Genomic DNA, 25595 nt, shown 5'->3' with positions numbered 1-25595 from the left:
AGACAACAAGGGGAGAGAGGGAAGCACACAAGCACAGCAAAAGTAGAGAACAAGGACATCGGTAGATCTGTGGAAGGGGGAGGGCTGGGGGAGGAGGGAGGGGTACACGGAATAAAGCAAATTAACACTTCTAGGAATTTCATGAAAGAAGTTGGGAATTTAAGATTTAAAGAGGCGGATTTGGGGTGTAAAAGAAGAAATTGTGAAATTTTTGAAATTTGAAAGAAGGTTGGATTTGGGGTGTACTCTTCACACAGGACACCGTGGGATAGTTTACGTACAGCAACTAATGCCGAGAGACGGGACGTCCAGTTTAACGTCCATCCGAGGGACGACACACACATTGATGAATCACCCTCCCCGTGAAACACCGGGATGACAGTTTATACCTGGTGTCGGGATTCGAGCCCAGGCTAGACAGCTTAGAGGCGAGTGTGTGTACCTTTTGGGCATTAGGCCATCCTACCAGCCTGTTCGCCATGAACAAATGAGAAATTCTTACTCTAACGAGTCGAACACCGTTCACGCCTGGGCTGGCGGTTTGTGAAAGACTTCTTGCTTGTTTCAAGTATTTTGTAAATGACACAAAGCCAGAAAGTACTTTTCTTAGATCAAGTCAGCTTTCTTGAGAAATACTCCAAAGTTAGCAGAACTCGTGCTTCTGGGGTCGCAGGATTTCTAGAGGGTCGTTAATCCAGACGCCCTGTGGTCGTTTGATTCCATTATACTTTCAGAAAAGAGAAGGCCAGTGTGTGCCAATAGCCTGACTTTGTATAGATCCAGCGATGGGTTTCAGTGCTAAACTGTCAACTAAGGGAACGTTTGTGACGTGTCGTGGATTCTCCGACACCACCAAGGGATTATATGGGAATAACAACAACAGCAACAGCAACAACAACAACAACAACAACAACACTGGTCTTTATCCTTTTCGATCATCCAATCAAACATTCACTCAATTTGATGTTCTCTGGGAAATTGACATGTGGTGCTGCTGGTGGTTCGTGTGTGCAGCCTGTGGCTGCTGGTTGCATCATTTTTTTTCCTGGGGGCTGTCGCTGATGCAGTATCTCTCTCTCTATAAAGCCCCTGTCACACCTTGAAAATTTAGCCAGCGTATGCGGAACGTGTGAGTCATACGCTGGCATACGTCGACAAATTTTGTGCATGCACAAAATTTGTCGACGAGCTCGGCGTACTACGACGTATGCCAGCGTGCTTCAGCGTGCTCTTAACGTATACAAAACTTACCCATAACGTATTCGACGTGTGCCACCGTATTCGCCAAATTTTTCATACGTCGGCATACGCTGGCTAAAACGTCAAGGTGTGACAGCGGCTTAACCAGTGATGTGGTATTCATTTTGCCTGTCTCGGAAGGATGACAGGCCAAGTCAACCCACCTGGTGTTAATTAAACGACCCAACAGGGTCTTGAATTCAGGACCCTAAGATCTCAAGGCAGCCACCTTAACCGTTGAGCCAGCAAACATCAGGCTTAATCGACAGTCAAACTTCAACGCTGGAGGCCATTCGGCCCATCAAGCCTGCGCAATGGTTGCCAACCTATGGCTGTTTGTTCGTGCTCTATCTTTTTTTAATGATGAGCATCAAACAAGGAAGCAGCACGTGCCGTTTCTTAAGTCTTTGATATGACTTGTTCGGGGTTGAATTCGGTCACTTAAGTGACCGGATGAACACGTTGGTACCGGTGCACGGGTGTGGTGCACTACGTACCCAGGGCTGGTGCTGGTGGGGCGCACGTGGAGTCGTGTCCAACTCACGCACTCGAGTCTCGTGCGTGTCCATCACACGGCGCAGCAGACGATGTGGACGCGTGAGCGACCTTTGGTGCTCGGGGGTCGGGACTACTCCAGCTGCATCAGGGAGTCGGGAATGGAGGAGGTCACGTGCATGTGCATCAGGGTGAGGACCGTTGGTATTTGGACCAATAATATTACCGGATAAGACGGCAAAAGCAACATTCGGTCTACGGTTCGCTTTTCTATGAACACAGGTAAGTAGACAAACGATAGAAAGGTATTGCCCAGGAAGCGTACCTGAGCAACTGTTCCACACCACGGCGTTGAAGAGAGACAGTCGAACGAGGAAGGTAATGTGCCAGGAGTGCAAAGCACCCATGATTCATAGCGGACGTGCCTGCTCTTCCCACAGAAGACAAGACCGTCTCGGAGTCCAGCGGTTGTCCTAATGGCGGCACAACACCTCGTGGTCCTGACAGCGCAGTTTGACCACACGAGCCATCGCTATGTCAGAACACGTCAGCAGCTTCGACGGGGAACCCAGGGCGAGGTCCGGGCAGGGAAATCTCGACGATGAACATCCACGCGCTGCCGAAGGTCGCGTAGAAAAAGACCTCGGGGTCTCCTGCAGAGGAAAAGGTCACGAAGGTGGTGCATGTAGCGCTCGGCAGGGAGAGAGATCTCCATTGGTAACGGATCATCAACAGCAAATACTGATCAAACATTCCGAGCGGATCAAAGCCCTTTTATACGAACAATCGTTTGGATTAGCGCGTTATACCGTCACGATGGATCAATCAATCGAAGAGTATCGCCAGGGGTCGCGCGCACCTCAAGGCACAGTGCTCGAGGATTGGACCAATCTCCTCCCGGTAGAAAAACCTGCTTATCCCGTACTTCCGCAATGCAGCACCACGGGGCACGGGCAGCGAGCGGGAATGGAGCACCACGGGCAGAGAGCGGGAATGCAGCACCACGGGCAGAGAGCGGGAATGCAGCACCACGGACAGAGAGCGGGAATGCAGCACCACGGACAGAGAGCGGGAATGCAGCACCACGGACAGAGAGCGGGAATGCAGCACCACGGACAGAGAGCGGGAATGCAGCACCACGGACAGAGAGCGGGAATGCAGCACCACGGACAGCTCCCCACGCAGCGCAACCCACGTGCTCTGCACCAACGGTGCCTGTCTGTAGGCGTCGCCAACGAACCCGATTAGCGGTGGGATCCCCGCGGCTCGGATCTACCCACACCGGCTCGAGGCAGCAAGGACAAAGACCCCTCGTGTCGTCATTGGCAGATTGGCACCACGTACCGATCCGCGTCATCCAGGCGGAGGTACGAGCACGTGACGGCACATCAATAGCCCGTCCCACTCACCTCTTCTTCTTCCCTCCTGCTTTACTTCTCTCCTCTTCCTCCTTCTCCTGTCGGATTACCAAGATTTGCAAATGGCACGGGATAGTCAATAAGTTATTTAGTCAACTACTCGAGGCTGCCGACTACGCACGGAATTCGCCAAACGAATAATTCACGTTTAAAAAGTTCGTGCTGAAACGTCAGCTTGTCATTCCATATTGGGAAACGAGGCGCGCGACTTTGAAAAGGACCAGGGAACACTCATGAAGGTCAAACGATGAGCCGGCGGTGGGCAGCGTGTGGTGCGGACAAATCATGGCTGCTCGACAGGAGCACTTGAATAAACCAGGAAGGATTTCAAAGAGATTCGAACCACTTGGCCCCCGATTATAAACACCCACTTCTCAGGATGAACCAGTCCAAACTCCAAGGGAAATGGCATGACAACATCCTCGTCCAAGGGCTGGGGTCACACTCCTGTTTTACATAGTCGAGGCTCATGGAAGAGCTGGTACACTGAACGGATCAGGACGTAACATGATGCACAAGGAACAGCAGAAAGGGAAGGACACCAACAGCAGAGTAGAAGGTCAAGATAGAGGGAGACTTGGACAAACAAAGGGTGTGGGGAGTAATGGGGGACAGGAGGGGATGCATGGGGGTGGATAAGACGGATACAGAAGGAAACTCCAACGAAGGAAAACGGAAAATATGAATGGAGTAGCCAGGAGGGGCTGGGGTGGGGGAGGGACAGGGGTCGGGGGTTAACGAGGATAGAAAACATCATGGTTTTGGATTGGGGGTGATCTGAGATGGTGGTCAACAGCTATCTTGAAGATCTGGAGGGAAGAATGAGACAACAGAATGTGGAAGTTGGTTCCACATACGAGAAAATAGAGGAACAAATGAGTGGAGTTGAGCAGTGAGCCTAGATTTAGGTAGTTTCACCAGAAAAGGATTGATGGTTGCCTTGTTGAAACCTGAGGAGGGGGTGGTGTGACAAAGCACGGAAAAAGCAGAGGGTACAAGACAGAGAAACCACCTACCTATCTGCGATGGCGAAGTGATAGGCCCATAGACTCAGCTTCATCACGGGAGGTTCCAATAATCTTGAAGGCCTTGCAGGTGGATAGAAGTTCAGGTGTGCCAAGGAAGGACCTTATATGACGGAGGATGCCGAGTTGGTGGGTGGCTTTGAAGGACAACTTTAAAATGGGGTTTCTCCAAGAAAGATCATGGCTGATCGTGAGACACAGAAGTTTGAATGACTGAACATCCTCAAGAGGAATGTTAAGAACGTAGATGGGAGGGTTTGACATATTGTCCTTTCGGCAAGAGAGATAGTGAGAATCTGAGATTTGTCAAGATTGAAAGACATATTCCAAGTGTTTGACCAGCTTGTGATTTTATCAAGGTGTGAAGTGAGGAAGGAGGCTGCTGCCTGCCTACCTGAAGGATGATGAATGTCACGACAGACAGTGGAATCATCAGCAAATAGATAGAGGATTTTCCAGTCAGAGAGATCATTGATGAAGATCAGGAATAGGACTGAGTGCAGAACACTGCATTGGGGCACTCCAGCCTTGACAGGGAAAAAATATTAAAAGATTCCATTGAGATCAACACGTTGGCTACCAGAGTAGAGGAAGTTGAAATACAAATGAGAATTTAATGAGGAGAGAAATTGGAGGACAAGATTAAGCTACAGCTACACGATATGTGAGATGGGAAAGATAAAATAGGAAGAGGTGTAGCATCTGGAGCCTGGGGAAAAACAGTTTTTCATCACGAGGAAAAGGACAACATTAAGGAGGGAATTAATGTCGAGGATTATGTGTGGATAGGATTAAGATATTTGTACAGACTTGGCATTTAATATGGAATATTTTTTTTTCTTGACTTGGGTTTACTTTCTGAACTCGGTATATCAATCTGGTGAGTTTCTTTTACGCTTCGGTGATTTCTTTGTTAAAAGAACCATGTCACTGATTGTCTGTCGCAGCAAGAAGTCCAATAACAGGATTATATCACAGGTGGCGTGACAAAATGTACGGACAGGCACATTTGACGATTGGCTTCACAATCGGGTATATAAGGGTTGTTGCGTTCTGTATTAGTGGAAAACAACTGCTGCAAGTCTCCAAAAGTTATTGCCGCTTCCTCTGGAGATGGTCCGTCAACTCGACAATGCTGTTTGTCATGGAGTGGTGGCTTTACGAAATTCCGGCATGAAACAGCGTGCTATTGCTCGGCAGTATGGCATCACTCAAGGTCAGGTGTCAAAGATCCTGAAACGAAATGCTCAGAGGGGTGTCCCTACTCCAATACCGAGGCCAGGACGTCCCCGCAGAACCACAAGGAGGGATGATCGCCAGCTGCACCGGTTAGTCCGCAATGGCCGTACCAAGCCAACTAATCGGCTTAGGGCTGAGTGGCAGCAACTGACAAATGTGCCTGTATCCAGAAGGCTAGTCAACCAACGACTGGTTCAAGCAGGCTATCGTGCCAGGCGTCCCCTGAAAAAGCCACGCCTGACCAGACAACACCGCCAGCGCCGATTGCAGTGGGCCAGAGAGCACCGTCAATGGCAGCCAGGACACTGGAATCACGTGATCTTCAGTGACGAGTCTAGATTTCTGGTCTATCGTCAAGATGGCCGCGTCCGAGTGCACAGACAAGTGCATGAAGCCTACAACAAAGATTGTATAGTGCCAAGAGTCCAAGCTGGAGGTGGTGGGGTGACCGTTTCGGCTGCTTTTCGTGCAAGGGGAAAAACTGACCTGGTTGTTCTGAATGGAAACCTGAACCAGTTCAAGTACAGGGCCATTCTGGAAGAAACATTGCTTCCATTTGCTCGTGCAGCCTTTCAGAGGAAACTTTGTCTTCCAAGATGACAATGCACGGCCTCATCGTGCTCGCATGATCCAACACTTTCTTGCTGACCGTGGTGTAGAGCATATGGAGTGGCCTGCCATGTCCCCGGATATGAATCCCATAGAGAACTTGTGGGCAGAACTAACACATCAAATCGACCACTTGGACCAGCAGCCGACCTCTGTGCGTGAATTGCAGCAGGCTATTGTCACTGCATGGCAAGCGATTCCTGTCCAAACCTTGGCAAATCTCGTGAACAGCATGCCTCAACGTGTACGTGCTCTCCTGAATGCTCGTGGGGGTTACACGAAGTACTGAACTGTAATTTTACTGTCCGTAATCCCATTCGTAATTTAACTTTTGTTTTGGTTAAAAAATTTTTTGGCTAATGTGCAAAATAAAGAGATACTTCTGGAAAACGTACAGAAGTTTAACACAGTACTGTCCATGAATTGAGTTCGATATCAGTTTACATCACTTTAAAGGATCAATTATTTGCTTCGAAATGTCAAATGTGGTTTTTGTTTCTTTTAAAGGTCACATTAACAAAATCTAGAATAATTTCAACATAATTCCAATGAACTTTTGGTTCTAAGACATCTTGAAAAGTAAGTTCACCCCCACAAAAAAAATATTCCATATTAAATGCCAAATCTGTAGATTGCTTTTACAGGATGCCAAATGTGAGGAGAAAGGCATGGAAGAGTGTATTTGTGAATAATGTAGAAAGGCATGTGGAAAGTGAAGAGTACTGATCTCAGTAAGTTTTAATTTGGTCCAGAAGGGAAATGCCAAGGCAGATGAGGATTCTCCAGATATCGATCAGGGTTGCTTTTTAACCCAGTTTGGAGATAAGCCCAAAAGCTCGTACTATAGTCAGGCTGGCAGGATAACTGGGAGGTGTGCACACTTGCCTCTGCTCCGTCTCGCCTGGGTTTAAATCTTGATGCAGCTATAAACTGTAATCCCGTCGATTCACATGCAGGGCAGACATCGTGTTCATCATGACTCAGATGGATACAAGCCAGGGGTACTCCTCTGCGAGCAGTTGGTGGACGTTAAATATCCCAACCACCGACCTCCCAGACTCGGTCAGATTGTCTTTCACAGAGTAGGTCAGGTATCGCCAGCAACCTCAACAAATTCCAATTCCTGCACAAGGCACCTTCAGTCGAACATCAGGCACCGCCAGTTTCTGAAAATATTGGATCAAATGGAATGTTCCTGGACCGATTCCACAAGAAGGTGTGAATGATCGGGGCGGTTAAAGTAGTATTGCAAGCTTTTCCATGTTCATTGCATGCTAAAATTGGATCAGTCAAAAACGAGCGTGGGGTATAAACTTCCTACGCTTTTATTATATTCAAGAGCCACACCCTTGGTGTTCGTGCCGCAACCATAACCAAGAATCCCTGTAGCAAAGCAGAGTTGCTCCGCTGTTTCATAAAGAACTCCACTAAAACAGTTGTCTGCAACTGCTGTCACAACCCCACAAAATATTAGCAAGCCTTTGATGAAAGATGAAACCAGAACACGTTTTTAATCAATCAAGTTATTAAAAGTCTCAAATGCAGGAACTCCTCCGGTAGCATCACTTGCTGCATTGCTTGTAAAATCATGACGGTTTCCTGTGAAGAAGTCTAGAAACTATTGTTATCAGAGATCAAATTCTACATCATTGGCAGTAACACAGTGTGAAAATATGGAACAATTTTTTTAAAAGGGTCTCAGGCTTAGGGAGGAGCTGCAACATAAATCGCATACAAGCATGCAGACAATTACAGTGCCTTCAGAAAGTATTCACACCCCTTGACTTTTTCACATTTACTTGTGTTACAGCCTGAATAAAAAAAATGGATCGATTTGAGATTTTTTGCCTCTGATCAACACATAATACCCTATAATAGCAGTGATATTTTTAAAAATAAATTTTTACTGAGAAAAAGGCACATGACACCACACCTGAAGTTTGCAAAAAGGCACATGAAAGACAGCACGAGGCAAAATATTATATTCTGTGGTCTGACGAGATTCAGGCCTTTTGGCCTGAATGCATAGCCCTACGCCTGGCCAAAACCACGCACAGCTCATCACCTTTTTAACACAATCCCTACTGTGTGAAGCATGGTGGTGGCAGCTTTTGATGCTTTTCAGTGGCAGTGACTGGGAGACTTGTAAGAATAGAGGGAACAATGAATGGAACCAAATACAGGCAAATCCTTGAGTTGAACCTGCTTCAGAGTGAAAAAGACCTTCAACTGCGGTGAAAGATTTACTTTACAACAGGACAATGACTCCAAGCATATAGCTAAACCAACACTTGAATGTCTTCAGAACAAGAATGTGAAAGTACTTGAGTGTGGACCAGCCAAAGCCCAGACTTGAATCCCATTGAGAATCTGTCGAAAGACTGAAAGATTGCTGTTCACCAACACTCCCCATCCAACTTTATGGAGCTTGAGCAAATCTGCAAGGAAGAATGGGAGAAACTCCCCAAATCTAGATCTGCAAAGCTGACAAAGACATACCCAAGAAGACCAGAGTATTGACTCAAGGGGTTGAATACTTATGTAAATTAGATATTTCATTCTTTCATTTTTAATTATTTTGTAAAAAATTCTAAAATAAAAATTCCGCGTTAACATTATGTCAATGTAACCATTTCAATAAAAATCTCAATGTAACCCATTTTAAATCCAGGCTGTAACAACAAAATGTGAAAAAAAACTCCAGGGGTATGAATACTTTCTCAAAGCATTGTACATGAAACATCAGACTTTACTTCAGACAAATTGTCATTGATTTTGGGGTAAATGAGGTAATTTACCAAAGCACTCTTGGTGTTGGCACCGCCATATTGTGACATCGCCTTTCTCTCCGCAATCAGGAAGAGATCTCACAATTCCCCTCACCTACCCCCCCCCCCCCCCAAAACCCCCCCACCACCCAACAACGGGATGCCAAACCATGGGGTGTATCCGTGCTCAATCCTCCAAATGCTGAGCATAAAGTGAGGAAGCAGGACTTGCGGTACGATCTGGCCAGAGTTACAATGGAACCACCATTGGTTGGACCCCCCAGACTCAGAGCAGATGATTGCAACCATTATTCCAGAATCTGCTCAATATCGATCCACATGCAGAGATGTCCTTTCTTTTTATTATTTTCAAAGCCCTTTTAATTCACGAGGTCATATTCATTATAAAATCATTCAGAAATTCCTGAAGTAAGTAAAAAATTCGTAATCATTGTTGGTAAAGTTTGACATTTTACACATGTACAATATAAAAATATAAAAATCTGAAAAACCAAATAGCACAGTGAAGAGCAGTCAACTGGAATCCATTTGCTGTTAAACTGCCTTTTCAAACATCAAAACAGCGAGAGAGGGTACAAAACATTAAAACTGAGCAAAATACTTTTTGTCGTCTACTAGAAAAGTTTAAAATCATGTCTCTTCCTCTACCAGACCCATTTCGCAACCCCAAACACCTCACCGTCCGACCTCACCATGCATCACAAAAGAGGGCAAGGAACCGGTCGCCATTCAAAGCGAGCGATTCACAAGGAAATTCACATTCGATGCACACACAACACATTGCCGGCAGAATGACACGCGCCTTCAAATGCATTTCTGATCAGCATTCAACACGCAATTCAGATGTGTTTCATACCAATTATTCGGAGCATCAATCTGAGCTTCACGCATAGTCTCTAGGCTGTTGGGGTTGTGCGGTTGGTGTGTGGTTTTCAGTTGGCTTCCCAAAGTTTCCAAACACAGAGGAGCATCCCATTCGGAGCTGCTCTCAAGAAAGTCCATTCCATGCATTTGGGTTTCCTTCAACCCTGTCTCTTCCATATAATCGTACAAAGGAACTCCTCCAACTTCTTGCTCCTCAACATATTGCACATAGGTGTGTTTGGTATCCGCTCTTGTTGCTTGTAGCACGCCTTCATCGTCGTTTTCTTTTGAACTTGACAAAAGCTTATTTGCACAGTTCAGGTTGTTGTCAGACGAATGACGTGCAGCATTAGCATCATTTTCCGGCAGTGCGGTTCCGTTTTGCTCGAGGGAACCACACTCAAACAAACCCCGGCTGTTTGCATTGCAGAACAATTGCGTCGAATATAATGGTGTTCTCGTTTGCAATTCTTCTTCCTCGGTTTGAAACAAACCACTCAGCCCAGAGAAATGCTCTTGGATGTAATTAGCACATTTTCCGAGATGTGCAGAATCTATAACACAATTCACGTTACTTAGGCGTACATTCTGACAACCGTTTGCATGACTGAAATTTTAATCGTCAAAACAATCCATCAATGACAGCATTGAATAATTACTTGCTATTGCACTAGCTGTTTGGTTTTCAAGCAGGACATTTTGTGGTTCTAAAGTCACAGCACTTCTGCCATTATTTAATTTGTCATAGGTTTCTTTGAAGCCATGGCAAATCTCTCTTTAGGTCCATAGAACCATGAACAATCAAGCATCCGATTAGTCAACCCCCTTTTGGAAAGGTAAACTGCAAGTGCCTGTGGATCTTTACAGATTTCGTTTTGCCTTCGGGGTATTAACCTTGTCAGACATAATTTCTAAAACTCCATATCAGGCAATACATCACCAGAGAAGACTCCAATGAGCAAAGACTAATCAGGTGCAGATAACTTATCATGACGACGTTGAAGTGGAACTTGCTTTGTGAGCTCAAAACTAATAATCTCATGATATAGTGTGTCAATAATTGAGAGGTCATAAGTGAGGAAGCATGTCAAAACGTTTGGATAATTTGATGATGCAGTCTCTCTATCCATCACAAAGATACACAATGAAACCCAGACACAGGAGGAGGCCACTCAGCCCATTTCATCTCCACATTTCTGACACCCAAGGAACACATGAAAACGATTCCTCTACTCCGCTCCATTTATTTTTGTCCCATCCCTCTCTTCCCCCCAACTAGGGCCGGATTTAACTTTCAACTGATTAATCGACATCGACACAGACAGACATATGGGCAAAAGGAAATACAGTCGGACCCCGCTATTCGTGGTTCCGCGTAGTCGCGGGTGATAAAATGCGACCTGTTTCTGTATTCGCGGAAAAGTGTCCAGCGAAACCGTGGGTTTTCTCCTATTCGTGGTCGTGTTTTTCAGGGGCGCAAAAAGCATTTTTCACGAGCCGTTAGCTTGACATACGATACTTATAAAACCCATCCTTCACCAGCCATGCATGCATGTTTTTTGCGCCCCTGAAAAACACGACCGCGAATAGAAAAAAAACCAAAAAAAAACGCGGTTTGACACGATACTTATAAAACCCATCCTTCACCAGCCATGCATAAAGCAGCTGGACATACGCAAAAAAAACCCATCTTCTACGAGCCACGAGCATGACCTGCTCCTGCGTTTGCTGCCATGTGTTTCGCGTTTTCACGGCTTTTGTAGGATATCCCGTCATTCATACTGTGAACAGCTTCACGTGATATTCCACCGTTCACAGGTAAACAATGTTTAGTGGGATATCCCACCAGTTGAATAACCTGTCATCCCTGCGAGCTACTGTACAGAATGAAAACACTCCACAGTATCTATTCATGCAATTAGCTGTCTCCCTTTTCCCCCATTGCAACAATGAAACGGCATGCATTCGTGGATTTTAATCGACATTTGTGGATTATTGCCGACATTCGCGGGTTTTTTCCTCGCCATTTCCGGGACGTTCGACCTTCGCGGATTAGGATTATCGTCGACATTTTCGGGATTTGCGTCACCATGCGCGGATTTTGCCTTGCCATTCATGGTTTGTTCCTCTCTATTCATGGATTTTCGTGACTCGGGAACATATCCCCCCTTTTTCCATTGAAACAATGCCTCGCTATTCGCAGGTTTCGCTATTCGCGGATTTTCCAGGAACGTATCACCCGCGAATAGTGGGGTCCGACTGTATCCGACTTAATAAATGTACGACGAACACAAACTCCCAGAAGATTCCTTTGCAAGAGCGAAATCAAGAGAAGGAAAACAAAGTGGCGAGTTAATTTTCATATTGCTTTCAGAGTGCACTTTCATATTGCTTGTATTGCAATGGTCAGTACAAGCACATAGTAACATTGTAAACTGTTTTTTATGCCTCTGCCTCTGAAGGTGGCTAGATGCATTATGTTTTCAGGTTGTCTATCTGTCCGTATGAGCTAAACCTTGCTTTTCTCAGCATCCACATGTCTGACAGACAAAACTTTCAGGGTAGGGGCAACATAAATTTCATAAATTAGGTGGCTAAATAAATTAGTATAAGCTATACACTAACGCAATTCAGCCCTTTTTAATGCCTCCGTCCATGAAGTCACTGGAAGCATTATGTTTATGTACTTATGTTTATGTACATACATTATGTGTATGTTTATTATGTACTTACTTTTTCCACATGCAAAATTTGCATTTATGTTTATTTAAATTATATAATGGACTACAAAATGTAAATACAAGAACAACAACAACATGCATTTTAAGGCCATTTTCCCTGCTAGAGCGGGGGTTAGCCTTGCGGTCCCCATGGCAATCTTCTCCATTTTGCCCTATTTTCTGCATCTCTCCTTGTTAACCCCCTGGCCCACATTTCTTCTTCCACCATCTTTAGCCAAGTCTTTCTCGGTCTTCCCCGTCCTCGAATTCCTTCTACATTCATTTCCATCACTCTTCTCAACCAGTCACTTTCATCCATCCTCAACACATAACCAAACCATCTCAACCTGTTCCTCTTCACAGCATCAATCACAGGCTCTATTCCCATCATTTTTCGCAATTCATAATTTGTCTTCCTCTCTCTCAACGATACTCCGCACATCCATCGAACCATTCGCATTTCCACCCTTTCCAACCTTCGTTGCTGCTCTACGTTCATTACCCATGTCTCGCTCCCATAAATCATAACACTTCTCACACATGTAGCATACACCTTTCCCTTCAGCTTCAACGACACTCCCCTCCTCATCAGCACGCCACTCAGTTCCTGAAACCTCTTCCATGCACATCTCACTCGAGCAACCGTTGCCGAGTCTGATCCACCTTCTCCATTCAGCATGTCTCCGAGGTAGCAAAATGTTTTCACACCTTCCAGCTTCATGCTGTCTCCAAGATCCAACTCAACATTTCCTCCATGTGCAGCTCCCTCTGTGCACACCTTACATTTGAATGTAGCTGCCACACTGGTTAATGACCCTCTCAAACCACTACATTTTTGATGAACCCACTCAGCGCACATTGTACATTGAATGGAGTTCACTCCGACACCCTTCCTGCACACAGCACAGGGCCACTTCCCAGTTCTTTCCACCTCACCACATGCTTTACCACTTGCCATCACCTTCGTCTTTCCGATAATCACCTTCAGACCTTTTGTCTCCAGACATTCCTTCCACTTGTTCATCTTTTCCTTCAGTCCATCCATACTTTCTGCAATCAACACCAGATCATCTGCATACAATAACTCCCACGGTAAACCCTCCTTCACGTTCTGAGCCAGCACCTCCATCACAGCTACAAATAGTAGTGGACTTAGTACCGACCCCTGATGCACTTCCACCTTCACCTCAAACTCACCACTGTTCCCGTCCTTCATCCTGACAGCTGTGCGCGCTCTTTTATACATTGCCATCACTACTCTGATCAACCATTCCTCCACTCCTAACTTCCTCATTGCCCATGTCAATACTCTGCGTGGAACCCGATCAAATGCTTTCTCCAGATCAACAAACCCAAGAAACAACTTCTTCCTCTTCTCCATGTACTTCTCCTGCAACTGCCTCACAATAAAAAGGGTCATTCCATGTCAAATCATCAAAGAATCTGCCGTCATCTCTCAGATTTTTGTAAAACTTTGGGAACCAATTGGGACCCATGAAAAACAGCTAGAACTCAAATATTTTTGCTAACAGCCTCTTAATTAGTGAGATACAGGTTAACGAACTTTGGACTAATTAGCGCGATGTCGCGAATTCAAATGGCCATATCTCTAAAAGTATAACACCTAGAGAGCTGGTTTTGGTGTCATTTTAAAGGTATTTTCATGCCCTATAAATTTGTCTGGGCAACATTTTCCTACCTCCAACCACAAAAAAGTTATCACAAAATATAAACTTCAATCGTGAATCCCAAAAAAATGTATCCTTCAAATTTCCTCAAATTCATCCCAGATGTACCTTATGATGTCAAGAAGCTTCCACATAAGTTTTGTGATGGGCACTCCAATAGTTTCTGAGATATGAGCAATAATGTACATGTACGTATGGCATATAGGTTCGAAAATCAGCATTTGTAATGTATTATACAATCATTCTAACCTAGCCATGACAGGGAACACAGGGAACAACCATCAATTGCTTTGAAGTATCATATACTTTCATTTTCAACTGGGCCTGAGGGGAATTCTCATCTGGGGAATTCCAACTGGGATTTCCCATGTGGGTAAGTCGAGGTGATGCAACTTTCACAGTCTAAGATCCCCAGGGAAAGTCCAAGTTGGCTTAGTGTAATGCTTAGGCCTGCCACCAACAGAAATTGGCAGTTCACTTCTGAAGGAGCTGCAGAAAAATGACGACTGCCAAGGAAAAGTTCATCTTGAAGCAGAAATCCTGCTGCAATCCCTTTGGAGCTCATGAAAAACCAAAGTCGTCTGGCTTGAGAGCTGTTAGCCAAAAAGCCATAGCCGCTCATCCAAGCCTCAAACTGCAAAGTGCACAGAAAATCTGTACCCAGTGTCGTAAGAAACTGGCAAAAAGACAACCAGGTGTGGTAGAGACTCAGAGTGAAATACCATTACCAGTGACCAGCAGCGCTATTAGCAGTAGTGAGGACAATGATGGTGGAGGTGAATCACCAATACCAGGCAGTTCAGGGGAGTTTGAATTTCATTCTCCTGAAATGGAACTGAATACACTGAATGAGTCTTTGGGATTGATTGGAGAATCACATATTCCAAAAAAGAGACTTGCTGCAGATAAATATGTGAAATCCAAAACCAAGAAAATCGGTGACACTGGTTAGTGAACCTAAGTCAGGCTAGTGAACACTGTGTACTTGAACTCACTTATTGATTGTATAATACATTACAAATGCTGATTTTCGAACCTATATGCCATACGTACATGTACATTATTGCTCATATCTCAGAAACTATTGGAGTGCCCATCACAAAACTTATGTGGAAGCTTCTTGACATCATAAGGTACCTCTGGGATGAATTTGAGGAAATTTGAAGGATACATTTTTTGGGGATTCACAATTGAAGTTTATATTTTGTGATAACTTTTTTGTGGTTGGAGGTAGGAAAATGTTGCCCAGACAAATTCATAGGGCATGAAAATACCTTTAAAATGACACCAAAACCAGCTCTCTAGGTGTTATACTTTTAGAGATATGGCCATTTGAATTCGCGACGTCGCGCTAATTAGTCCAAAGTTCGTTAGTCTGTATCTCACTAATTAAGAGGCTGTTAGCAAAAATATTTGAGTTCTTGCCGTTTTTCATGGGTCCCAATTGGTTCCCAAAGTTTTACAAAAATCTGAGAGATGACGGCAGATTCTTTGACGATTTGACATGGAATGGCTGAAAAGCGCGTCTGTCGTTCCTCTTCCTGGCATAAATCCAAACTGCATTTCGTCGATCTTCACTTTCTTCCTTATCCTCCTCTCCAACACCCTTTCCAATACCTTCATTCCATGCTTCAATAACTTTATCGCTCGGTACGAGCCACACTCTAGAGGGTCACCTTTCCCCTTGTAGAGAGGGACGAGGGTACTCAGTTCCCAATCCACTGGAATGCGGCCTTCTTTCACCGCCAGATTACAGATCTCTGTCATTCTCTTCACACCCCAACTTCCTGCTGCCTTCAACATATCTCCCACAACTCCCGTCGGCCCTCCCGCTTTTCTACTCTTCATTGCTTTTATGGCTTCCTCAACTTCCTTCTCAGTTATCTTCTCTGCCGGTCCTAAAACTGGGTTACTCTCTATGTTGCCATCCCATTCATTCTCTGTATTCAACAGCATTTCCATATATCTTTTCCATCTTCCTTTAATTCCATCTGGGTCCACAACGATTTGTCCCACTTCATCCATCAAGCAACTCACCCCCATCACATCACACCTCTCTTTAGCTATCTGCTTTGCAATCCTGAATACTGCTCTCTGACCCTCTTCCGAATCCAAGCGTTCTCCGAACATTTTCCTACATGCCTCCTGTGCCTCTGCTACCTCTTTCTTTGCAGCCTTCTTGGCTGCCTTATAACTTTCATGCTCTGCTGTTTCTGCTCCCGTACCCTACGCCTTCTGCCACTCCTTGAACTTCTTCCTCTTCTCGTCAATCCTCTTTCCAACTTCATCATCCCACCACCATGTTTCCGAGTGTCTCGGTGGTCCTTTTGTCCATCCACATACCTCACCAACGGCTCCCAACAGATTAGCTTTCATTGACATCCAACCACTTTCAAGCTCAACCACATCATCCTCTGCCATACTCAGCCTCTCTTTTAATGCCTCCCTTACTGTCACCTCTTTCAACCTCCACACTTTCATTCTCGGTTGGTACTTCACCTGCCGAGCTCTCCTCGCACCTTTCACCCTTATGTCGCAGACAACTAAGTGGTGCTGTGAAACAGCCTCCTCCCCCGGGATCACCTTTGTGTCCCGGAGGTGCCCCCTATCTCGCCTACGCACCATCAGGTAGTCAACGGTTGTCGTCGACCCACCTGACGTGTATGTAACAAGCTTATTATCTTCTTTCTGGAACTGAGTATTACAAATCAACAAATCAGCTCAATCAGCAAACTCCAAAATCCTTTCACCTTCTCCATTTCTCACACCATATCCGTAACCCCCATGAACTCCCTCAAAACCATCCATACTCCTTCCCACATGTCCATTTAGGTCTCCTCCTACCACAACAACTTCCTCATCTTTCACGTTTTCCATCAGCTTCTCTGTCGCACACCAGAACTTGTCCTTCTCTTCATCGCTCTGACCAACCTGCGGGGCATATCCAGAGATGACGTTCACCAAGAGCTTTCCAATCATCATTTTCACCATCATCAACCTATCACTCACTCTAGTCACTCACCACACTGTCTACAAACTCCTCAGAAAACAGGACACCAACACCATTCATGCCCTCCAGGCACCCTTGCCACACAAACTTGTATTTCTGTCCCTGCCTACCCTTCACCATTCTCACACTACTTCCCTTCCATCTCGTCTCTTGCACACAACATATGTCCACTCTTCTTCTGACCAATACTTCCACCACTTCTCCTGATCTCCCTGTCATTGTCCCTACATTCCATGTCCCAAACCTCAGAAACCGATCTCCACTTCGGGCTGTACCCTGCCCATATGTAGTTGTAATTGTCATGGTTCTCTTTTTGAGGCAATGTTTTTTTTTTATGGCCGGATGCCCTTCCTGACGCCAACCCTCTTAGTCGTCTCTTACGACACGCAGGGATACGGTGTACCTATTCTAAATCCAGGGTACACACTGGGACTACAAAATGTAAATGTTTCATGATATTTGTTACATTATGTCACCTTTATCTATCAATATTGTTGAAATGAAGATCAAATAGCTGTATGTTGAAATATGTTGAAAAAGTCAAAACTTTACATGGGATGTACTTACTTTTTCACGTGTCTGTGTATCATACGCCCCTCCATTTTTTTATACAAACGCATGGCAATGGTATGGAATATAAACTTTTCCCTTCCTTCATTTTTCCAAACATGTTATCACTTGCAATTCCTCCTTGTTTAGCCTCTTTTCCCTCTTCTTTCCTAAAAAAAGCCCTCATTCCCACTGCCAATGTTCCTGTCACCTATCTGTTTAACCAACAGCTGCGATCATGGAAACACTTCCTTTGCCCCTGAAATGATTTTCATTGTTTCCAAAATGCAAAACAATGCTGCACCATTCTTCCAACAATAGGTTAACATCTATCACTCTAATCGTAAATTCATCCTCCTTTCCTATTTTTGGGAGAATAACAGAACAATACATTACAACGTAAAAGACCCCAAAGACCCTTTACTCGGCTGCCCAATTACCTGTACCTATTTTTCAAATCCTCCACGTAAACTTTCCAGTTTCGTAAACTTTCCCATTTGCTCTTCCATGTACCTCTACCATAGTGTTCTTGCCATAATCCAACAACACGTCGTTTAAATTTCTTTCCTCTACCATTTCCTCTACCATTTTTCCTCTACCTTTCCTCTACCAAATTTCTAGTACCTCTACCATTGTGTTCTTGCCATAATCCAACAACACGTCGTTTAAATTTCCTACAATGTCGCTCACTCCCACTCCTTTTGAAACAACATAACGTCAATTGGTTTTCAAGACAAGGATGGTTTTTTGGGTTTTTAAAAATTTATTTCTGGAATGTTTTTCTAGAGGTGGAATTTCTCCAAATGATTTAACAGGATTTCTTAAACATGCAGTTGTACCTGATTGTCCAAAAGGAAAATCTTCACAGGTCTTTTCTTTTACATCTTCTGAAGTGATGGTTTTACATGACAATCCACCTGAAAGAACGAATGATTAAAAATAAAATCGAAAATTTCAATATGGATGGTTAAAATATGTGTAAGTATACACACATAAAACTGCGTGGACAGAGACAGACAGACAGACAGACAGACACACACACAGTAAAGGGAAAATAAAGTTAGATTGACTAGCTATCTCCTAAATTATTGTCCTTATGAATTATTTGAAATCGTTAGAGAATGAATATTTAGATAGCGCCTCGTCATTCCCTCAATCCACGTGTAGATTCCCTATGTAACATGTTATCTTAAATGTACTTAACCCCCCAACACTCCTTCTCAAGCGTGTACTCCAGTGCAGAGTTGTGGTCTGACATACTAAATCACTTCGCATTGTGCTATATAAGGGACGTCACGTGGCCAGTTGTAAATGCATTAGCTGGTCCATATAAGTTTTGGGCAATGGGATGTGACCTCTGACCATTTTTCTGGAAAGATAATGGCCAACGGGGGCCTTTTTGGTACATGATGCGGTCTGCTTGTGCATATCTCGGTCATTCCGATTCAGAGTTGGAGATAAACGTGTCTTCTCCATCCCTATTCATTCTTTATTAAACCTGCTAAGAATTATTGTGCAGTTAACAGTGGTCTACGAATTGATTCTCTTGTGTATTCAAATTGTATGATTACGTGCATTGAACAAGTGCACCAAGCTAAATTCATGCCCAATTCTTAATGGTTATTTGAACGCCGGGTTGTTATCGTTTTTTATTCTTGTTTCCTTTCAATGCAATCACTATCCGCCTTCCCTTACCACTCGGCTGGTTTATGGAGATCATTTCCCGCGTGATCGCCAATCCCATTCATATTATTATTATAATTACCCTCGCCAGAGGGGAGGGCATTGCATTTGAGTCCGTTTATTTGCTTGTCTGCACAGAACGTGAGTACGTGTATGAGTACTTTTTCATGTGACTGTACATATACATGAATATAAATATAAATATATAAGTACAGTGGAACCTCGACTTACGAGTGCCCCAACTTACGAGTTTTTCGAGATACGAGCCGTCACTCTGGCAGTTTATTGCTTTGAGATGCGAGCCGAGATCCGAGTTACGAGCTTTCGCCACCCGGTCACGTGGTTATCTTGCCGTGCACGTACAGTATCTCCGGCGCAAAACGGCTCTCTCAGGGTCAAACTCGGTATCGTTTTGAGCGCACGGTTCAGACCTTCAAGAAAAAGTTTATTTTGTAAAAATCGAGCCACGCGTTCAAAAGATATGACTGGTTTTGTTCGCCGGCACGTCGGCGCTCGAATCGGCTCGCGGTAAAATCCAACACGTCCTTTGTCGGGTCCGTCTGAACCAACCACGGGGCCTAGAAGGCTGGGACTGGTCTCAAAAGTTAGGTCTGGATCATATCTCGAAACGCTGGAAGCTGCACCTCTCTGTGATAATCTTGTGGACCATGACAAGAGATCGTGCGACACGTGGTTATCTTGCCGTGCACGTACAGTATCTCTGTCGTAGTATAGCGCTGCATTTTAGTTTTCGCATTTCGGTTATTTTGAGTTTACGCAAAACGGCTCTCTCAGGGTCAAACTCGGTATCGTTTTGAGCGCACGGTTCAGACCTTCAAGAAAAAGTTTATTTTGTAAAAATCGAGCCACGCGTTCAAAAGATATGACTGGTTTTGTTCGCCGGCACGTCGGTGCTCGAATCGGCTCGCGGTAAAATCCAACACGTCCATTGTCGGGTCCGTCTGAGACAACCACCGGGCCTAGAACGCTGGGACCGGTCTCGTTGGATAGGCCTGGATCAGATCTCGAAACGCTGGAAGCTGCACCTCTCTGTGATAATCTTGTGGACCATGACAAGAGATCGTGCGACACGTGGTTATCTTGCCGTGCAAGTACAGTATCTCTGCCGTCAACTTGTTCAGAGTGCCGGCGATAGCTCGCCTTCTCTTTGTGGAAAACACGGTGAGATCCTTAACATCCAACAACTAATGGGACGCAAACGGGGCGCCCAGTTTAGCGGTACACACATTGATGAATCACCCTGCCTGTGATTCACCCATGACAGGTTATAGCTGGGTCGGGATTCAAACCCAGGCTGGACAGTTTAGACTTTAGAGTCATGTGTGCGTACCTCCAGTCCAGGCCATCCTGCCAGCTTGTATGCTGGCATACAGGTGAAATATAAAGCGCGAGATATTTTTATATATACTGTATATTTAAAAAAAATTGGTGTGGTTTTTGGCGGGCTGGAACGGATTAATAGCATTTCAATGCATTTCAATGGGGAAATTTGATTTGAGATACGAGCAATTTGAGTTACGAGCTCGGTCACGGAACGGATTAAACTCGTAAGTCAAGGTTCCACTGTATATATAAATATATATATATATAATATATAGATGTAATATAAGCTGACACACACCCCTGACCTTGTTTCCACAATTTTATGGGACAAGATGGTGAGGATGGCCTGTCTTCAGGGTCAATTTTGGAGGCAGTGACTGTGTTGACTGATGAGCTGTGGTCATAAAAACATTCAAGTTTGTAACATGAACATTTATGAATACTGTATATGTAATATTTTACATGAACATGTGAAATATATTTCTACATGATCACTTAAACACAGAGGTTTTACAAAAATTTAAAAGATGCATCAACTGAAAGTGACACAACCTCTCAAAAGCAGTAGAACAGTTGCTTCAACAATTATCAGGGAAAAATAGCACACAAAATATAAAGAGTTAACAGCAGTTATGCAAGTGACTTCCGGTTCCGGGTGTGAGCACATTGGACATTGGCTCATGCAGTGCCTTCTTTCAGTTCATCAGAGCTAAGTTTTCCAAACCAAATCCCATGTCGTTCTATTTTTATTTTGCCCCTGTGTTGTTTGCTGTGATTTCATCAAATTTTCCATGTTTAACTATACCTTGTTATGGTGCATTGTCAAAATTGTGTTGTGGTGAGTCGGCCCTACTCGCCAAGGCCTCAGCTAGAGGGCATGCCAATTCTGTCTCTGCTCTGCCAACACATGCCTCGTTCCACTTTCTTTACCCTAAGTGTTCTCCTTTCACGCTTCTCAACCTTGTCTTGTAAAAATAATGGGGGTTTTTTTTTTCACTCCAAAAATCATGAACTCATTCTGCCTGGTATTTCTTTCCCACATTCAATCTTAATCATTCTTTCTCAAAACCTCCCATTTCAACTGACATTAATCCAAATTGAATCAATGTATATCTTACTTTTAAAGCTTTTAATAACAATTTAAAATGCTTAATTTGTCTTCTTTCTCTATCAGGAACACGCCACGTGTTCTTAATCATTCCTCTTCTTCTTCACAAAGGTTTCTTCCCAAACTTGTCTCACTCACAAATGCTCAGACCGTCGACCATCCTCCTGCACCTGCAACAATTACTTTCTTACGTGTGTTCACCAACCCCTAGTTTCAACCATACTGTGCCATCTCTCTCTGTATATCTAAATTGGGGATCGTGAGAAGTCCAATTTGTAGAGCTTACCTGCACACAACCATCAATCAACTCAACTTCATATCGATTAAAGGTGTCAAACCCCTCCATGTCAATACCCTTCCCATTGGCATCTCCTACACACCTGCATCCTCCCAATCCCACCTGTCCCTCCCAACTTCCCCCTCATCCTACCCCCTCCAAACTTCCCGCTTGCCTCACCCCCCTCCCAGATTCTCTCACCTCACCACTTCTCCACATTCCTCCACCCTGTGAACAGTGCCTCCTCCCACATCCCTAATAGTGTGGATCTCAAATATCTGATGCCTCCACTCCAACCTGACATATCTCTCAACCCTGGCCGCTACTGATAAACCGGACATCTGCTTAACAGAATCCTTTCTCCTCCATGATGTCCCTGACTCTGTCTCTCCCTGGCTATTGTCTCCTCCATTTTGATAGGCCTGAACCCAGTCTTAGTGGTGGAATTGCACTTTAGATCAAGAACTCCATTTCCTACTGTCTGTGTACTGCTTTTATGCTTCCAACCCCCCAGGAATATCACCTTCACATGGCAGACAGGTTGGTGGTCTCTCTGTCTTATACCAGCTCCTGTTTTGCCTTGCACCCTCTGCCATTTCCGTACTCTGTCCACCCCATCTACAGCAATGATGATTTCTAAACGCATGAATCCTCTCCACGCCCAACCTTTTCTGAGTTTTCCAGTTTTTCATTCCACTTCTTTGATTGAAAATTTGCAGCTGCATTGATCTTATTCACCTTCTTGTGTCCTCCGCTTGCCCTCATTCTTCCCCAACATCCATTATTTCTCCAAGTCTTTTTTATTTTTTTTTGGATACAAGATTGAGGCTCGTGTAAGAGCTAGCACATTAAACACACATTAGCACGTCAAACACGAAAACATAAACGGACACATAAAACAATAAAGGGTGGGGGAGACAAGATGGGGAGAGAGAGGGCAGCACACAAGCACAACAGTAGAGAACAGGGACATCGGGAGATCGGTGGAAGGGAGATGGCTGGGGGGGGGGGGGGGGGGGGGGGAGGGAAGGGGTACACAGGATAAAACAAATTGACACTACTAGGAATTTCAGGAATGAAGTCTGAGATTGATAGAGGTGGATTTGGGGTGTATTAACGGGGTTAGAAAAGATCAAGGTTTTGGATGGGGCAAGATAAGAGATGGTGGTGAACAGCTGTTTTAAAGACCTGGACGGAGGAGTGGGATTGAAGAGAGTGTGGGAGTTTGTTCCAGAGGCGGGAAAAAAGAGGAATTAAAAAAAGTGAAGGTGAGCAGAGAGTCTTCCTCTATATTATTCCTCAACCATGCGTTTGTTGGTCCTTAATCTCCATCACTGGTGGGCTTCCCCCCCCCTCCCCCCCCCCCCTCCCTCTCTCTTAATCGTCATCACTGAAGATGGACATCGGTTATGTTTTCACCCCTGTCTGTCTGTGAACAGGATATCTCAAAAAATTGTGGACGGATTCGAACGATATTTGGCGGAGAGGTTGGGTATGTCACCAGGCCGAAATGATTACATTTTGGTGAAGATCCAGATTTGGATACTAGAATTTTTAAAGTGATCTTCACCATTGAGTGATTAGAACAAAAACAATATACAGCAGGATATCTCAAAAAGTTGTGGATGGATTCGGATCAAGCTTGAAGGACAGGCTGGGTGTGTGATAAGGAAGAATCAATTCAATTTTGGTGAAGAAATTGCTTAATATAAATGGCCTAGTTCCGAATCCAGAATAGAGAATTTCTAAAAGTGATTCTTTACCATTGGATTACAGGGCCAAAAATGATATATATCATTCTATTTCAAAAAGTTGCAGATGAATTAGGAGGAAACTTGGTGGATGAGTTGGATCGGTGACAAGAACAAGCAGATTCGATTTTGGTTCATGTCCAGATCTGGCCTATCAGTGCGATACAAAATGTAAACTGTTCAGCCTGGCAGAGGTATGCAATCTACCGAGTGCCATTCTATTTCTATGATTGCGTCGTGATCCATTCTGTGTTCTCGCTACTCCATGAACCTCAACACAATATGCAAAAATAAAATAAAAACGATGAGAGATACATTATCAATTTCAGAGAATTCAAAATGACATTTTGATTGAACAAAAACATTTTGCATGAAAATCAATTACCCCTCTAACAGCAATGGTAGACTGGAAGATCATGAGACAGTTAAACACATTTGTATGCGAGAGGTAAAATGGGTAAAAGTGCACAAGAGCCAGAAAAAAGGCATGATTGTTCACTCAACTGGACTCACCTATTTTTCCGAGTTTGTGATTCACACACATTTCTTATGATGTCATCAAGCACCTCATAGTTGGCAGGGTCCTCAATAAAACATCTGTGTTTCTCACCTTGCAGGTGCTACAAAGAGTTTTGCAGAAAGATCTAAAAAGTTACTTTTCCATTTTTATTACTTTGCAAAATGTCGAAAGAAGAAAATTTGAAACGTCACCTTTTTGCAGAAATTTATTTGGAGTAAGCAAAAAATAGAAAACAAACAGTAAACAAAATAAAAAGTGCAACTACCTCATTAAGGTTTTCAAACTTCATGCAGCAGCATTCACAGTAGCCAGATTTCTTGCGCCTCTCGCCTCGCTCCCGCATGCAATTTTCCCTCCTGTCCTTTCGGTGCTCATTTTTACGGCTACAGTGAGGATCCACACAGAAATGCAACAGTAACAGAATCAAAAGCTTGAATGATGTTTCAAAAACCGATGACATGAAAGGGAAAAAGAACAACATTTTGTCCAAATGTGACTGTGTTTGTTCACTTCTCCATTGGTGTTGCAGGGTTCCACATACAACATGACCAACCTGTTATTATCCACAGATGTTTTTTGCTTTGGCTGGGCCTGAAGTTTGTTCTCCAGCTCTATTGGATAATGCCCATTTGTGGAACAATAGTTGATAACGGGGAATCGAGACAGTTGTGCAAACACGGGACGGTAACGCCTAACAAGCAAGGGAATAAAGACCCGAAAAAAAAAAAAAAAGTCGAATAAAACAACCGTTTGCTTAGCAAGATAGAGAGGCATTTAACAAGTGTTCATCAATGTTTATGGTTAACAACAATTACACAGTTTATTGGAATGCATTGAAAATAGATAAGTGGCCAGTGATAGCAATGGTAAACATATGATAGTCATTGAAAAGAAAAAAAAGTAAAAGCAAATATTTCAAACTCTGTTTAAAGCAAGAGACTAATCATAATTAAAAGCAATAAATTAAAGTATTATCAAGTGATAAAATAATAATGAAAACTTACCTTGAACAATCCTCAACTTTTATAAAAGGTTTCTTTAACCTTGATCCTTTAAAAACAAGAAAAAACAAGAATTGTTTTACAATACACGTTCCCTATCGATGACATTTTCCAAAGCAAAAAGGGCACAAATGAAAAATTGACAAAACGCCATGAAACTCAAACTTGTTCTGTAACTTATCATAATAAAGCCATGTACCAAGTTTCAAATGAATATGTTAAAGGGTGTGAGGGATAAAAATAAAAATACGGGTGGGACAGACAGA

The 25595-nt window shown here is 43.9% G+C and overlaps 2 protein-coding genes across 4 annotated transcripts in view; both read right to left on the bottom strand.

Annotated features, from left to right (window-relative positions):
* The window catches only part of ADAM11 (ADAM metallopeptidase domain 11), a 168411-nt gene extending 165460 nt beyond the window's left edge, over window positions 1–2951 (bottom strand). The window contains exons 1-3 of the mRNA XM_068120641.2: window positions 2544–2951; window positions 2060–2387; window positions 1737–1876 (exon numbers count right to left, since the gene is read on the bottom strand). Of these exons, the coding sequence (XP_067976742.2) occupies window positions 1737–1876; window positions 2060–2141 (222 nt within the window). The 5' untranslated portion in view covers window positions 2142–2387; window positions 2544–2951. The remainder of the gene's footprint in view (window positions 1–1736; window positions 1877–2059; window positions 2388–2543) is intronic.
* A 6182-nt stretch (window positions 2952–9133) lies between these two features.
* LOC137430093 (protein DBF4 homolog A) overlaps window positions 9134–25595 on the bottom strand; it is a 31089-nt gene continuing 14627 nt past the window's right edge. For 2 of the 3 annotated variants that reach the window (XM_068120639.2, XM_078780132.1), the window contains exons 8-14: window positions 25333–25378; window positions 24882–25019; window positions 24594–24711; window positions 24322–24428; window positions 20978–21066; window positions 18485–18562; window positions 9134–10232 (exon numbers count right to left, since the gene is read on the bottom strand). In XM_068120639.2, coding sequence (XP_067976740.1) covers window positions 9619–10232; window positions 18485–18562; window positions 20978–21066; window positions 24322–24428; window positions 24594–24711; window positions 24882–25019; window positions 25333–25378 — 1190 coding nt within the window. In that variant the 3' untranslated portion in view covers window positions 9134–9618. Of the gene's footprint in view, window positions 10233–16930; window positions 17018–18484; window positions 18563–20977; window positions 21067–24321; window positions 24429–24593; window positions 24712–24881; window positions 25020–25332; window positions 25379–25595 lie in introns of those variants that run through there. The other variant, XM_078780133.1, reaches the window with a different exon arrangement.

Source organism: Myxine glutinosa, chromosome 6, assembly GCF_964187855.1.
Source record: "Myxine glutinosa chromosome 6, kmMyxGlut1.1, whole genome shotgun sequence".
NCBI classification, from domain to species: Eukaryota; Metazoa; Chordata; class Myxini; order Myxiniformes; family Myxinidae; genus Myxine; species Myxine glutinosa.
This window is presented reverse-complemented; position numbering and strand designations above follow the sequence as displayed.